The following is a 16,005-nucleotide window of genomic DNA, read 5'->3' as shown; positions in this document are numbered from 1 at the left end:
GTCTCAGAGCCTGTGGTGGTTTTACCAGGCACAATTTACCCGTGTGCATCGCTTTTCTTCTCATTTCATGATTACTGCCCTCATATCAACAGATACCCGACATGAGAACAGTTACGCAGTTGTTCTCACCGCTGCTGTGTTGCTTCGGCGTCCGGACCGACGATGAAGACCATGCGGCGTCCAATCTCGGATCACTCCAGAAGCCTACCTCAGTTGTTTCCGTAGCGTTACCCGCTTCCACCGTTCCTCATTCCTTAGGTCATTCCGATTCCACCTCGGCAGATGTAGATGCCTTACGACAAATCTTCAGGTCCTCTTCGTCCGTACGTGGCTACCGGACCGCTTCCAGGACTACTGACTCGTCCATTCCGCAACAATCCTCCTTCAATGCAGACTTCAATCCACAAGCCAAGCAGTCATCACATCGAAAACAGTCAAGCCGTATTGAGCAGCTGGGAAATCACATCAAACAGAAGTTGTCGGAATCAGGGCTGAGCAAGAGCAGTTCCAAGGCTCACATGGCATCTCAAGATGCTCCTTGTGAAATGCCCTTACAAAGACAAACACTCGCCCCTCTGGGCGTGGAAGAGACGATGGTCGGACTGAGTCAGCGCTCAACAGGTCTGCTTGAGTTGCTAATGTCAAGAACAGGCAGTGAGGGCGGCTATGATAGTGATGCCAAAAGCATAAGTACGGCTGTGCTCAAGAGCAGTGATGGTACAATCAGGCTCAGCCCTCAGCGAGCCAAGGCGCTGTTGCAATCATCTCCGGAGCATGCCTCACCAAGGAAAGAGCTACCCGAAGATGAACAAACTCCTCAGACTTCTGGAGAAACACAACCACAGACCAATACCGCTACTCCAAAATCACCTTCGTCGTCGCCAGGAACCTCGTTGACAAAGGTATTGTTGGCCCAGCAGGACGAGTCACCTACCAAAGTCTTACTGAAGCTCAACGAAGGCGTCACCAATGGCACCATTACAATACCGAAGACGCCTGCGGTTACCGAGACCATGAATCCGATGCATCGTGGCTCAAAGGCCATACACGACTCCAATGGGTCGCCGTCGAGGTCTGAAGCACGGCTTCAGCATAACTGCACGGAGGTGACCGACGTGTTGAAGAAGCTGAACAACACTGTTGGTGCGGCCAAGCGCCAAAGTCTTCTCTCCAACACGGCCGAAACCCCTCGAGATAGTCTAGTCTCGACTCTGGATCCCAGCTTGATTGATTTTATCTCGAAGTATGGCGAGCGAAGTTCGATAGAGACTCGCAAGTCAATCAGATTGAAGAATGTCGCTCGTACGGACAACCTCAACCTGCCTGGCAGGGACGGTTACACTTCGGGGGAAACCTCAATCCTCGGCAAAGAAGATACGTCCGGCAAAGATGTCGCCTCCCTGACTGGATCTGAGCAGAGCTTGCACCTATACAACATGCGAATCTCACAGAGGCTAGCTAGCCATTCTTTCAACGCTACGAGTTCGAGGCCAAACACCAGTCACACTGTCACGCAGCACTCCCACAAAAGCTCCATAGACGCCCGACCTACTACCAGCCATACAGCTTCCAGTGGCAAACTCCCTGGTGCCATTGCGATTGAACACAACCGACTTCCGTCTGATCCTGAGACTCGTCGGTTGTTTGAGAATGACGAAAACTTGGTAAGACCACCCTCTAGCTGGAGGTCAATGACCTCTAGCAACATGTCTGAATCCAAAAGGCCAAAATCAAGCACGAGTCATGGGAAGGCTTCCTCTTTCTATTGGAGTGATGGAGAGACTGGGCATGAAGCTCTCCAACCACGCAAGACAAGCAACCCAAATAGCATCGCCATTGGTGGAAGGTCAGAATCTGTCAACCTGCTTGTTGGATCTCCGAGTTCCACCATGAGCCAGATGTCCAATGCAGAGGAAAGCGCTTGGTTCGGTGGGAAGCCGTCACAACAACAACGGAGTTCAGAGGATCAAGGACAACATGATGGCCCCAAGCGTGACCGAAGCGTCAGCATGCCAAGTAGGGGTCTGTCGGACTCAGAGGGTCTACCTTATCTTTCTGGGAAAAAGCCTGAGCGATCAATCGGAGCAAATGAAACCTTGAGTGTGATCAGTCTCGATCGGTTGGCTGATGCTCGACGTGAGAAAATGACCGAAATCAGCACTCAAGCTGTACAAGATGTGCGAGATGAGAGAATGAGCGAGATCGAGCCTGAAAAGCTGGGGATACCGATAAGAGTTGGACAGGAAGGTGGAAGTCACCGACTATTGTTCTGGTCTAGATCACGACAAAACTCGGCCACTTCTGAGATCCCACCTGAAGCGAAGCAACATACTTCAGAGAATGGAGGCTTGTCGAGACAGGAGTCGATTTCAATTGGACCACTACAGGAGTCTACCACTGATATGTGGCGCAGAACTATGAAAAAGGCCATTCGAGATCCGGAGGAGGAATCGTTGGGTGGTTTTCTTACCGCGCCCAGATTTGATCGTGAGGGAAGGCGAAGAAGCACGAGATCAAGTATTAGTACAATTGGGGCAGACAAAGGTGAGACAGCACACGACGCAACCTCACCACTACCAGGCAGCAACATCACGCAACAAGGGCCACAAGAACCACTTGGTGTCAAATCACATCTGGAAGTCTGTTTCCAAAGACCTGCTCCTCTACCAAATGTTAGCCCTCGACCAAGCATCACGATGATGCCTATGAAGCCTGATGCAGCTATGGCTATCAATGAGAAGAAAAGGAAAAAGAGCCTGCGGGACATAGGTCGGCGGTTTACTGCATCTGGCGATGAAGAGCGTGGGTCAGGTGCAACCACGCCCCTCAGAGATTTGCTCGGGGCCTGGGGACGATTCCCAAGTCATACGAGGAGTGAAAGATGTGGTGCTACTGGCACACGAGATGGTGTGACAGCACTAGACTTTGCTGCTGCAGAACCACATGTGGATACACCATCGTCCTTGCCTTTGTGGAGCATGTCAACAACTGGCCTCGGATTTCGGAGTCCAGGGTCATGGAGAGTCCCGTCTTTTGGCAAGAAAGCACGCATCGACAAGGCCAAAAGCAGAAGCATGCCCTTCTCGAGGACTTGGAATCAGTCCTTGGAATTCCGCGCCAAGAAGAGCCGTAAAGGCCTTGTCGGTCGATGGAAAAGGATTTACAGAAGCAGCAGTTCTGATTTAAAGGCCTATGTTGACCACTACGGCCATCGAAGCAGTATCAGTGTTGGCGCAAGCGTGGAGTATCCCGAGCTGGAGATCATTCCAGGCCTTGGTCGCCTTGATGTTGGTGACTTCTCCTCATGGCGGTACGACACAGATGGCACAGATCAACAACATCATCGTGAAGAAGCGAGTCAATCTCCGAACGGGCTGCAACAGACTGATACAACCTTAGACGCGCAGCCTTGGACACAGATGTACAATGATTGTGTCAGTCTTTCTGGGCTGAGGCGCGACGGAGACGTACGCAGCATGAGTGCTGACGAGGAGACGGGCCTTGGTGAGAAAGATGGACTTCACAGCATGATCAGTACAGAATTGAGAAACAGCACAGCCAGCTTTGGAGTTCAAGTTGGAAAAGAACTGGAGGTAGTAAGAGAAGGCTTGATGAAGAGGGTTGAGAAGACGGAGGTGGAAAAAAGAGAAATACAAGCAGGTTTAGTGCTGTAGAGGTAGGTAGTGTTCTGGGTAGCATGTTAGTCAAGGATGGAAAGCATTGGATCAGGCAAAACATATGAGTATGCAATGCATTTTCATTTTTCGTGCTCGGACGTTTCCAGTGCGTCGAGACTTTTTCTCACTCTTCTTATCCAGTAGAAAATCTTTCCTGAATAACGCCTTGTTGGCCTCCTTTCCTAAACAACCAGCCAATGATGTTTTCCTTTACGAAGGACTTTGTTTTCATGTCATTTTGACATCTCGGATAGGTATCGACGAGTATCACAAGACGATCCAAGCACCAGCTCCCACGAATAAGAGGCAGGTGACGGTGCCAATGACCAGACCCTTGGGTGGCAGAGGCATAGCAACACCAGCGCCACCATGAGCGGTCGGAGTTGGTGTGGGTGGGTAAGTGCTGGCACTAGAAGTGAGGTATGAATTGTGTGCATCCAGACCACTAGAAGTATTCAACCATAGACCAGTCTCTGATGGTGGAGTGTCGGTTGGAGTATCGTTGTCTGCGCCAGTGCCGGTAAGGAACGTGAGGAGATTGAATGGTGTTGTGGTCGACGAGTTGGAGTCTGTGCTTGGAGCAGTGGTCACGTCGGGAGCAGTAGTAGTCGCGAGTTGACCAGTCATGTTGAAGAAGAGCGGTGGTGCAAGTGAACCTGGAGACGGCGTAGTAAACTGCGGTGGAATGACGGGTACGTTGAAGGTCGCTGTAGTATTGTCGATCACGACTGTGGTCTCAATAGTGGTCTGTGCCGTGAGTGTGTCTGTCACTGTGGTTGAACTGCTGATGCTCTCAAAGGTCTCTGGCGCTGGGAATGGCAGTGGTACTGAAACGGAGATTGACGAGATGTCAGTGGTCGATGTGGTGGTGCAGTTGTCGTAGAATGTCGATGTGGATATGATTGGGATCGACATTGGGACAGGAGCTCCTGCAGGAGTTGGACCACCGACAGTGACGTTGATGAGGCCCGAGTCTGGAGCTGAGACGGCGATGGGGAGGTCATCGGCTTTGACGAGCATGCGGCCGATAAGGACCACTGCTCGAGCGAAGTATGGGACGCGGAACGACGCAGCTGAGCCAGTTTGTACTGGGGTGAGCGACAGCGACGAGGTGCTAAGGACACCAAATGTCGGGGTCTGGGTCGACGCATTAAAGGTTGTGATGTTGCTTGAAGTGCTGTTGACAGAGCCAGTACCGGTACCAGTGGTAAGTCCTGACGAAATAGTAGGGAAAACAGTGGTTGTTCCTGATGTGATGATCACAAGGGAGATGTTTCGGGTCGAAATCATTGTGGTTGTAGTTGTTGTCATGTTTTCCTGGTCGAGTGAAGACTCAGACATGGCGGTAGTAGCTGGAACAGGCACGAAAGGCGCAGGACCAGGACCATCGGTAGTCGTAGTCAAGGTGACGAGCGCAATCGATGTTTCGGTCACGGTCGCAGTCTGGCCAAAGGTGTTGATCACGGTGGAATTGCTGTCCTGAGATGCTGTAATTGTCGGTAATGGAGGGAATGTCAAGACGACGGTGTCAGGGACCGAGGCTGGGGTCAACGACGGCATGATGGTATCCACAGATTCAGTTGTAGTGCTGCTAAGATTTGCCAGGACTGGTGTGATGTTAGCTTGAGTTGTGAATAGGGCTGGGATGCTTTTTTCTTACCAAGAGTCGAGGTTGTCATTTCAGTGGCCACGACGGTAGTGGTACTATTCACAGACATATTGGTGAACACTGTGGCAGCCGTGGTGTTTGCGAATGGCGGGATGACTGCGCTGCGGTCAGTTTTGATTGTGATATTTTGGACTGAGGGTCTTTTTACCAGTGGTCATTGTAAGCCGGGTGGTCGAAAACAAGGTCACGGTAGTGCTGCTGTCATTGCTAATTCCGACTGCGCCATGGTCAGCTTGTGGTGTCTTCGTCACTTGATATTTGTCAACGTACCTGTTTCAGTGATTGTGGTTGTTGCGTTTCCAACAGGCGCAGGAGGAGCCGCAGTTGGTAGTGGAGTGAACAAGGCAGACGAGACCGAAGAAGCAGTGACTGTAACCGTAACGACAGGAGGAGTGACAAGACTGGCCGTGACGAACACGGTTTCAGTCACAACGTCAGTAGCATTGCACAGAGGGGACACAGCTGATATTGGGAAAATGGCAGCATTTGCAGCGTTGGTGACTGCTGCAAACAACAACCACAGGATGAAGAAGGGGGTACACATCTTGAAGATGTGCAGAGAGCGTTTGAGTAGAGATTTTTGTTTGACCAACAAGAAGAAAAGGTGTGAACGAGCGTGAAGAAAGAGTGGTATGGGTGAAAGTTCAAAACAATGCGAGAGAAGTGAGATGAAGCTGTATACACAAATTCAAATCGACCGCCGCTTGGCGAGCGATAGAAAAAAGGCTGAGGAGGGAAGCTTTGCCGGCTTGAAGCGCGTTGAGATGCCTGGCGAGCTCTCACATAGATGGAGGTGTAGAATCGCGATGGAGCTGGTCGTCGCCGGGGGTACCATGGTGTGCAGGGGAGCGCGTTGAGAGCGGTCGCGACCGTAATGACATGGCGTTGCCCAACGGCCAATCTCCCTGGTGCGCAGCGTATCGGCAAAAGACTCACCTTCTGGCCATCCTGTAGGAGTTCGACAAGCATAGAATGTGCCTTTATCATGCAGTTCTAGACACCGTCGAACTCCGTCCATAATGCCATCGCCATACCGCCTCATGCGTGCGCCGGCGACCCGCAACAGTGACCGGAAAGACAGCGGCGCTTTTCATCCGCGCAATGAAGTGTCGAGGAAAACAATAGAAAGGTAAGTTTTGAGAATGAAGTTGAAAGAAAGATAACCTTGTCGTCGTCCTTTTTGAGGTTAGGGCGAACGCCGAGCCTGACGCCGAGCTTGGACCCTGACACCTCACTATTCAGGGGCTGCCAGGCGACAAGGCTGAACCCTTTCCTGAACAAAAAGAATATGGAGTTCACCAGACCACAAAATTCAAAGCACCATGTTTAAATCACGTTGGACAACACAGCATCAACCGGAGCCTTTGTTCCTGCTATGTGAAAAAGACGGTCTATCATGCTGATGACAACATCTCCACCACTATCTCCCATCTACCACGGAACAGGACCCTCATTTGCGGTAAACGTACCATGAGGACCATTCTTGTCATCATTGACAATTATCTTACAGGCTTGAAGTGCTCCCTCTGCCGGATCACCACCATGCTCATGATAGCCATTCAGATTGGTTGACCGGAATCCAGGATCAATCATGTTGACCTTGACACCGTCTTTGCCGAGCTCAATGGCATACATGGCGCCGAGCATGTTCATTGCAGCCTTTGAAGTGTTGTAAGCCTTGAAGATGAAGCCATACAGCGGACTGCTGGTGTCGAATGTCAAGGTGAGAGATCCGAAACCAGATGACATGAACAAGAGTCGAGGAACATCCGCCTTCTTCAACAGCGGAACAAAAGCTTCAGTGACGCAGCCTGCGCCGACGACATTGGTGTCCAGCACTTTCTGGAACTCCTCACGGAAGCTTGCGCCTGGGACCCCAAAGATACCGGCGTTGTTGAACAGAACGTCCACACGGCCGTATTTTGATTCGACGTACTTTGCTGCTTTTGCGATCGAGTCGTCATTGGTGACGTCGAGCTCGATGACATCGATAGATGTTCCTTTGGCCAGGCTCTGGATGTTTTTGGCGGCTTCGCGGCCTCTTTCTGCATTTCGAGAAGCTAGAAGGATTTGATAGTTGGTTTGTTCGGCAGCGAGTTTCTTGACGCATTCAAAGCCAAGGCCCTGGTTGGCACCGGTGATGAGGACGATGGTGGACATTTTGGGAACAGAAATTCTGCGTGAGAAGATATGAAAGTTTGTTGCGAGCTTCTTCGATGTGATGGTTTCTGGGGACATGTTCTGGTCGAAACTGTAGGGTGTAACAGCACGTATATATACCTTTTGCTTTGCTCAGAAGATGCCGACTTACCGTGCGCCTTAACCGTGTTGAAGGCATCATCCGTGGGCAACGTTACATACATGGTCATTCAGCGGATATCTGTGGAGAGTCTCAGGCTCACATGTCTGAAATTCACTCGACGTTGAAGCTGCAAGAGGAAAAAAGATGGTAGTTGTGATATAGGCCCCCCTCGCAGCCTCAGGCGCCACAGTCTGCAGCTAGTCGTTAGTTCGCGAGCAGACCAATGGGATCGTGCCGGTGTTTTGATGCGGGAACCACAGTGTACTATTCCAACTTCAATCTTTGACTGTCCGTGCATCTTGCTTACGAAAGCGCAAAAATGGCTGACATGTTTTCCATTTCTACCTCCTGTCCGTGATTTCAGCAGGAGGAAAATGAGCGTGATGTCTGAACGTGATAAAACATTCTCTCTGTGGGCACTTGGTTGCTGAGCAGCATGGCTGTCATCCCGAAGTCGACAGATACAACTGTGCGCAAGCGCAATCGAAACGCCGCCGGCTGCATCACTTGCAGGTACGTATCCAAGTTCGCAGTCTGCCCGGGATTCAATTCTTATGGTAATGACGCTGACTCGCCGCAGGATCAGAAGAGTCAAATGTGACGAAGGCCGACCATCATGCCATCGCTGTACCAGTACTGGTCGGAAATGTGATGGCTATTCAGCACCAAAAGAGCCAACCCCGCTAGCGTATTTGGTGATAGCTCAAACGAGCTCGGAATGCCAATACATCGCCCGGACAGCCTTTCAGTACTTCCACGAAGTCTGTGCGCCCGCGCTCTCCAACTATGGCAGCCAGTCCTTCTGGACCAAACTCGTGCTCCAGGCATGCCACTATGACGAGAGCATCAAGCATCTCATTATCGCGGCATCGTGCCTTGGAGCCCAAGACTACCCGCTGCTGCGATCGAAATCATCCACAGGATGTCCATTGTACCTGTCGCATTATGGCAAAGCACTCAAACTGCTGAGTCACGCCAGAAGTCCCGATCCTGCGGTAGTTTTGATGGCCTGTTTACTGCTGGTCCTGTGCAATGAGCTTCAGCACAACACTAAGGTAGCTCTCCAGCACATGCTGGCAGGGAAGAGCATTCTCGACTCGTATGCGGCGCGTGACCATCCTCAAAGCAACGCCGCCGTCGCCGAAATTGCGCCCGTCTTCTCCCAGCTCGAACAGCATGCCGGCGTGCTGCAGTGCCTCGACATGACTAGGAGCTCTGCAACACCATCAATAACGACGTCAACAGTTTCCCCAGAATCCGTGGCGCAAATCATCGACAGCGGCGCCCGAATCGATTCTCAACCGCCGGACATGTTCACCGACATCGATGATGCCGCCATCTCCTTACAAGCCGTGGCCATCACCTGCGTTGCAACATCGCCCCGCGACGAGGCTTCATCTCCAACAGTGTTCCATACAGTCCCCACTCCCATAGCCAGCTTGGACTCCTGGTTCGACCGCTTCACAGCCTTCGAATCATCCATAATTCAAGGTCCACAAACATTCCTCAGTCCAGACCACCAAATCCTTCGTATGTACCATACGACCCTGCACATCATTTCCGGCTGTAGCCCATACTCCGAAGAAACCGCCTTCGACACCTACACGGAGATGATGCAGCAATTGGCACTTATCTGCGCTCAGCTCGTCCCATTGACAACAACGAGATTGATTCCGATATTATTCTTCATCGCGACGCGCTGCCGCAACGCCAGCCTACGTAGGCGAGCAATTGAGGTATTGCGCCAATGCGGCGTCGACGGACAGATCACAGCCAGGATCGCGCTGAAGGTAGTGCAGATCGAGGAGCGTGGCGTCGAAGAGCCGATCAGTCGCGCCGACATTCCTGAGGCGAATCGAATAAAAATCATTGATGTTCAAAGTGACATTCTAGGAGATGGTTATATCTTGCTCTTCAGACGGTCGCCTTACGGGACGAATACACCTGTCCAATACTGCTCGGTGCCTGCTCAAACTTCAGAATCAACAGACGGTGCTTCGAGGTGTATTCAGCCACTGTCATCAGTACGACCAGTGCTCAAGTTCGACTTCTTGATGTTCTGGAATCGTGACGTTTCAACGTTTTGATGTTGACCTCCGGTGTCCAGATTATGCTCCTCCACCCATTTCAAGCTTTTTGCCTTTGACACTCTTCCATTCGAACCCGAGAGAGAACAAGAAGGCAATGCTAGCACATGCGATGGCCAGAATATATGCATTCGTCACAGCTATGTTGTATGCAGTCAAGACGCCGGCAAGCTGCGATGCTGGTGTGACCTCTCGAATATGCGTTGCTCCAGCGTTAATGATAGTTTGGGGGTCCACGCCAGTGGTGTACTTCGGAATCTCCTTCACCAATCCATTCGAAAAGATGTTCTGCGCAATGGAAATCGAGATGGCTCCACCAAGTGAGTTGAAGAAGATGGCGACAGCATTTCCAACAGGCATATCTTTCCTGCTGAGGACGACCTGAACTGCGATGAAGGGGATCTGGACACAGGCGCCTGCTCCGAACCCAGCCAAGATTTGATAACCGATCCAAGTCCCGGTGGAGGAGTCGACTTTCAATGTGTGCAACAAGCCCGAACCCACAGCGAACACCGCAGATCCGACCCAAGTGAATGGGACATATGGCCCCAAAGTCGTCACACTGGCGCCAACTATGATCGATGAAATGGTCATGCTGACAAGATAAGGAATGGTGCGAATACCAGACTGTTCTGCCGTTGTGCCTTTGACTGCTTGGAAGTAGAATGGAAGGTAATAGATATGTGTGTACAGCCCCATCGCGAGGAAAGCAGAAAAGAAGGCGCATACGAATATGGTGCGCTGTTTGAGCAAGATCCGTGGTGGAAGAGTTGCGCGGTCACCCTTCCAGATTTGTATAGCTGTGAAGGTCGAAATGAGCAACCCGAATCCCAAGAGACAACCCCACACTTTCGAGTTTGACCAGGCATATGTCGTGCCGCCCCATTGAAGGGCGAGAAGGAGGCAGACGATGCTGCAAATGAGGAAGAAAGCACCGACGAGATCGATTTGAGCGATCTTTTCTTTCAGAGTGAGAGTGCTGTCTTTGCGTTCGGGGTTCTTGAAAAAGAAGAATACTGCTGCGATTGCGATCCCGCCAATGGGAAGGTTGATGTAAAAGCACCAGCGCCATGATACCCGGTCAGTGAACGCTCCTCCAAGAATTGGTCCAACAACAGAGGCGATGCCAAACATTGAACTCAGCAGGCCAATATAAATCGGTCTTTTTCTGAGAGGAACGGAGTAGCCAATGATTGTCATTCCACCTGAGAACAAAGCAGCGGCTCCCGCTCCTGCGACTGCTCGACCCACGATCAACATGGTCGAACTTTGAGCCGCGCCACACAGAATCGAGCCGAGTTCAAAGATTGCCAGAGCCAGCATGTATGTCCATTTGACGTTGAAGTATGTGTAGACCTTGCCGAAGGAAGGCTGGAGAGATGTGGTGGTCAGAAGATATGAGGAGCCGTACCAGCCAACATCGTCGAGGGAATTGAAGACAGTTGTAATCTTTGGGATTGCAGTGGCTATGATGGTGTTGTCTAGGGCGATGACAAATGTGGACAAGGTAAGGCCAAAGGTCAGCAAATGCAACGGGAGGCCTGTGGCATATTTGGTCTCATCATCTTCGCCTGCTTCACCTTGGGTGGAAGCAGTGGCTACGGACTGAGTGCGAGCCAACTCTTCATTTTTCTCAGATTGCACAGCGTTCGCTGGGTCGACGACGGCGGCTCCCTCTGTTGTCTCTCCGTGTTCAGGTGGGATGGTATCCGGTCCTGCATGCTTGTTCTCGTGGTCGAGGGCCACCGTCGATGTCGGACCGTGTGTCTCTGTCTCTGTGTCCCCTGCCTGGATATCTGGTCCCGTGGAAGTGGTTGCCGCTGCTTTGTCTGCCTCGACCGCCTTTGACCAAGGGAATCTCATATTGCCGATTGCTCTCACGAAGGACGAAACCGAAGCAAAAGACACAGCAGACTCTCTCTTCAATTATACAAAACAATAACAAACAAGCAACATGAAGACTCGTATTTGGTCACCAGCGGGCAGCCAAAGCTCGTGAGGGGAAGGTGACAAGCCTTTGTAAAGCGACCATTTATTCGGAAGGAGGATGATCCGCACTATGTTGCCATGCTAGCGAAATGATAGACAAAGCAGAATGAGGAAAATACTTCGTATCCAATCAAATGGTCCACCTAACAAGAAAGAGGCAACGGACACAAAGGGAGTAAGCGAGATGAGTGTGGTTCTTCGTATACTATTCCTGTTCAGGTCATTTTCCACTTACTGAATTCTTTGGAATCTGGTGGCATGATCTTGTGGCTGACTCGTTAGCCGATGGGGTCGGTTTCGGTTTTGTTGTCTTTGTTTGATCTCACAGAAGAAAGAATGTGCCATGTATTGCCGTGTAGCGATTCCCACGTGGAATTCGTGTCGATGAAAGAACCTGGACAGCAAGGGTACCTGGTAAAAAAAGGGAGGGATGCTGATTGACTCGAACACCAACTTGGACGAGGTAGTGACACGAGTCAGTCCCAGCATCACGTGAGTCAGTCAGAATATTGTTCCTGCTCGTTTGGCTGCATTCCTGCATCTCTCCTTCTCTTGATAAAACATGCGTCTTCAACAGCTTCACCTGAACGTTCGATCTGTTCCTGGAGAATTGCTCTCATGCTGGGCCACCTTACCAGTCATTTCTTTTCCATCACGACAAACAACCACGAGAAAGTGACGCGTATTGCCGTTTAGCACCAGGTGGCAGATCAGACCTGCAGTGATTTTGAAGACTCAACACCGCTGGACTCGGTCAAAGGTACGGAGTAACATGAGGATTCACAGGTTCATCTACTCTTGATTCCGGCTTTGCGTGCATCCGGGGAAGCGAAGGCCGTTTTCGGTTTTGGTCAGAACCCGGGTGAAATTTGTTTGTCAATCGCAACCCACCACAAGTTCACGAATGCCTTTTAACCGGCCCCGGGGCCTCACTTGGGGCTTCAAGTTTGGAGCTGCTCCCGCCAAATCGCAACCCCAAGGGTCAAACCTGAGAACTCGCTTCCTCGTCCTGCATATTGCGACCCCGGTTATGGCCAAGTACCGAACTTTCTTTTCTCTCAGCCCGCAATCATGTTAGTCGATCTGCACGTTCCTGCGAGCCGGGCCTCGATCGCCCGATTTTATTAAGAGTCTAGGCACAGCCGTTGGAACCCGTCGACACTTGATCGTGAATGTCTCAAGCTACAAGTAAACGACCATGAGCGCATGAGGTAGGTTGGTGATATCGGTCTGCTGGCTCTGGCATAGGCCATTGTTGCTGTCGTCGCTTTCTGCGCGACCTTGTTTTGTAGCTGACACTCTTCTTCCCTTCCGGCATTCGTTGGTCATGTCTGAAACACCATCCATTGACACCCTCAACAAACCACTCACTCTTCCTTGCGGCCTGACCCTTCCCAACGTCCTGGTAAAATGTCCCATGCAAGAGACATGCGCTGAACTACCTCACTACGATCCGCCTATCGAAAAGTTCCGTCATCTTTATGGTGACTGGGCCGATTCTCGGTATGGAATGCTCATCACAGGTCAAGTCCAGGTCGATCGTCGATTTCTGTCACTACCTGGTGATGTTTGCTGCCACGAAGACTCACTGTCAGCACCAGTATTAGCAAAGTGGAAAGAATGGGCTCAAGTCGCCCAGAGTGGAGGAACTCCTTGTGTAGTGCAGATCGGACATCCGGGCAGAATGAGTCCTACAGGCACCGGTATTAGACCTGCAGACATGCCACCCTTGGCTCCCTCCTCTGTGCCCGTGAAGATGGGCGATACATGGTTCGACAAGTTAGTACAGGAAAAACTTTTAGGCATACCAAAGGAGATGACCCATGACGAGATTGACGAAGCGGTTGCCAACTTTGTCCGAGCTGCACGTGTCTCCAACACCGCAGGTTTCGCCGGGATTCAGCTGCACGGCGCCCATGGATTTCTCATCTCCCAGTTCCTTTCCCCCCATACAAATCGACGCACGGACGAGTACGGCGGCACCCCTAGCAAGCGACTACGTTTCTTACAGCGGCTCATTGAGGAGATTCGCGCTGTATGTCCGCCCCGTTTCTGCGTCGGCGTCAAACTCAATTCAGGAGACTACATGGACAATGGAGGGTTACGGCAGGAGGAAGCGCTCGAGCAAGTACGATGGCTTGTCGATTGCCGGATGGTGGACTTTGTTGAGATTAGCGGCGGCATCGCCGAGAGCACATCGTGCAAGTTGCACGACACCTTTGGTCACTACAAAATCGACAAGGCTCCGAAACGGGAGAGCACTCGGCTGCGCGAGGCTTTCTTCACCGACTTCGCCGAGAAGGTGCAAGGTTTGAAGAGCCCAGTGCCCATCCAGTTGAGTGGCGGATTTCGCTCGCGGAATGGTATGGCCGATGCAATCGATAGTGGTGCTTGCCAGCTGATTGGGCTTGGTCGGACTGCTGTTTTACAGCCCTCGTTACCGAAGGATATTTTGCTAAACCCTGCGATTCCGGATGACGAGGCACTCGCCATGCCCCATGTGGTGCGTGGTATGTGGTTAGCCGATATTATGCCGTCGAAGATCGTCGGTGCCGGGTTGGCTGGTCAGGTGTTTTACTGGAATATGAGGCGTTTGGCCAGTGGTTTGGCGAGCGATCCTTATGCGAGCATATCGTGGGTGTTATTTTCGGACGCTCTGGGAGCATTGAGGGGATCGCTGAGCGGTGTGAGTCACAGCATGATGGCGAGGTTAAAGAATTTGCTTACGTGGCAGAGGGTGAAGACTGATTGAAGCTGATAATAATGAGTCGTGCGGACTGTGCGTAGTGATATCCCTGTTGCAAATGATGTCTTGGTTACTTCACGGGTGGCACCCGGTCACGGATATACATGAAGTGAATCTAGATGTCCTGGATCGTGACGAATACTTGAAACACAGCACAATCATTCCTGCATTGCATTGGATCTAGTGTGTCTCGTATTGAGTGGTCATGCGCGTGTCACCTTGCGGAACCGACTCCGAATCCGCACTGCATCCTTTCGTAGCCTGCTGTCTCCATCGACAGAGGCGCAGGCTGAAGCCGACATCATCCGACGATTGCTCGAGACGTGGTCGGTCCCATTGACACAACGCCATATTCTGCGCTGATGGCTGTTTCCGCAGGTAAACATTGGTCCTGCACACCGCTGTGGTACATCAAACGACTTTTTTTGTCTCGTAAACATCCCGCCCGTCAAAGCTATTATACAACACGCTGGACCTGTCGCAGCACAAAATGTGTCAGCCGGCACCTTCAACGACGTTCCCAATATCTCTTTTTTCCACAGGCAGAGCTTAAGGAAGGGGTCGGCTATTCACCTCGAAGAAGCGCTTCAACCACCACACCTGAAAGACTCCTTCTCCTATTAACACACCCAACTGGAATATCGACCACCACTTGACTCGCGCATTCGTGCTTTCGGCGGTATTTCGGTGCGTGCGTTCTCGGACGACGATATAGGCTTGTTCGTCTTTGACTTGGGCTAGGAGTTCGGATAGTTGGCGGACTTTTGTGGATGTTAGCAATGGCATACGCGGAGTGGGAGTATAGGCTATGGGAAAGGGTTGACGCACCTTCAGCTTCCAATGGATCTTGCGTAGCTTCTGATTCGGGAACGTATACTATGCCGTGGACGTTGAAGGATACTTCCTTGCTGTTGGCAGACCAGTGCTCGTTGCTGAAGCAGTAGACGTATTTGCCGTCCACGCGCGCGTCGAACGAGTGGTCGCCTGAGGAGACGGTGTTCAGTTGTGTTTCATAGTTGCCGGCTGGATCGGTGATCTAGATCATATACATGTCAGTTGGATTCGTGTGGGAGTGAGAGGGTTGTAGCATGGGCGGCTTTGGGGATGGTTGCGCGTACGTAGAAATCGATATCTAGGTTTCCGGATCCGCCGTTCTCACGGTCGCCGACTTGGAAGGTCACGGTCATTTTGTCATCTTTGTGCAGTTCCTCGTGAAAGCATTCTCTCGTATGTGCTTTTAGTTGAATGTTGTGTGCTAGACCGGCCCCTATCAGGCCTGCGAAGGCCGCGAGCCTTGCTAAGCGCATCGTCTAGATTCTGGTCAAGAGACCAGACGGATGAGAGGGGGTAGAAGCCGACCGGGACAATGGGAGACGGAGAGAAGGAGGTACGTTCACAAGGTTGTCTGCGACTATTCACGCGAGCAGAGAGGACAAAAACTCCGCAGTTTGGCTCCTGAATTCGAAGATGGAGAATTGGGATCTTATCTTATCGGGACGTCTGTGCCAACCATATGAGATGCTTGGAGTTCCCAA

The 16,005-nt window shown here is 51.5% G+C and overlaps 7 protein-coding genes across 7 annotated transcripts; 3 read left to right on the top strand and 4 right to left on the bottom strand.

Moving 5' to 3' along the window:
- Positions 1–101: 101 nt before the first annotated feature.
- EDD37DRAFT_645822 (uncharacterized protein) lies at positions 102–3,674 on the top strand (the record flags this gene model as incomplete). The annotated part of the gene is made up of 1 exon (XM_062817674.1): positions 102–3,674. One exon carries the CDS (start codon positions 102–104, stop codon positions 3,672–3,674), a length of 3,573 nt encoding a protein of 1,190 aa, XP_062675988.1.
- A 52-nt stretch (positions 3,675–3,726) lies between these two features.
- Positions 3,727–6,039, bottom strand: EDD37DRAFT_671867 (uncharacterized protein). The gene is made up of 4 exons (XM_062819433.1): positions 5,617–6,039; positions 5,495–5,563; positions 5,338–5,442; positions 3,727–5,284 (listed from the first exon to the last, which is right to left on the bottom strand). Exons 1-4 carry the CDS (start codon positions 5,888–5,890, stop codon positions 3,945–3,947), a joined length of 1,788 nt encoding a protein of 595 aa, XP_062675987.1. The 5' UTR covers positions 5,891–6,039; the 3' UTR covers positions 3,727–3,944.
- A 738-nt stretch (positions 6,040–6,777) lies between these two features.
- EDD37DRAFT_557524 (carbonyl reductase) lies at positions 6,778–7,506 on the bottom strand (the record flags this gene model as incomplete). The annotated part of the gene is made up of 1 exon (XM_062813710.1): positions 6,778–7,506. One exon carries the CDS (start codon positions 7,504–7,506, stop codon positions 6,778–6,780), a length of 729 nt encoding a protein of 242 aa, XP_062675986.1.
- A 578-nt stretch (positions 7,507–8,084) lies between these two features.
- On the top strand, positions 8,085–9,735 carry EDD37DRAFT_645819 (uncharacterized protein; the record flags this gene model as incomplete). The annotated part of the gene is made up of 2 exons (XM_062817673.1): positions 8,085–8,161; positions 8,229–9,735. The coding sequence occupies 2 exons, from the start codon at positions 8,085–8,087 to the stop codon at positions 9,733–9,735; spliced, it is 1,584 nt and encodes a 527-aa protein (XP_062675985.1).
- Positions 9,736–9,745: 10 nt separating this feature from the next.
- On the bottom strand, positions 9,746–11,776 carry EDD37DRAFT_82301 (DNA repair protein RAD50). The gene has a single exon (XM_062820313.1). The coding sequence runs from the start codon at positions 11,596–11,598 to the stop codon at positions 9,757–9,759; it is 1,842 nt and encodes a 613-aa protein (XP_062675984.1). The 5' UTR covers positions 11,599–11,776; the 3' UTR covers positions 9,746–9,756.
- Positions 11,777–12,632: 856 nt separating this feature from the next.
- On the top strand, positions 12,633–14,558 carry EDD37DRAFT_82307 (uncharacterized protein). Its single transcript, XM_062820314.1, has one exon. The coding sequence runs from the start codon at positions 13,052–13,054 to the stop codon at positions 14,474–14,476; it is 1,425 nt and encodes a 474-aa protein (XP_062675983.1). The 5' UTR covers positions 12,633–13,051; the 3' UTR covers positions 14,477–14,558.
- On the bottom strand, positions 14,551–15,917 carry EDD37DRAFT_618580 (emp24/gp25L/p24 family/GOLD-domain-containing protein). The gene is made up of 3 exons (XM_062815817.1): positions 15,589–15,917; positions 15,299–15,506; positions 14,551–15,231 (listed from the first exon to the last, which is right to left on the bottom strand). Exons 1-3 carry the CDS (start codon positions 15,775–15,777, stop codon positions 15,020–15,022), a joined length of 609 nt encoding a protein of 202 aa, XP_062675982.1. The 5' UTR covers positions 15,778–15,917; the 3' UTR covers positions 14,551–15,019.
- Between the last annotated feature and the right edge of the window lie 88 nt (positions 15,918–16,005).

Source organism: Exophiala viscosa (assembly GCF_022695815.1).
Source record: "Exophiala viscosa unplaced genomic scaffold EDD37scaffold_1, whole genome shotgun sequence".
Classification (NCBI taxonomy): Eukaryota; Fungi; Ascomycota; class Eurotiomycetes; order Chaetothyriales; family Herpotrichiellaceae; genus Exophiala; species Exophiala viscosa.
Note: the sequence above shows the minus strand (reverse complement) of the source record. Positions and strands in the feature narration are given on the sequence as shown.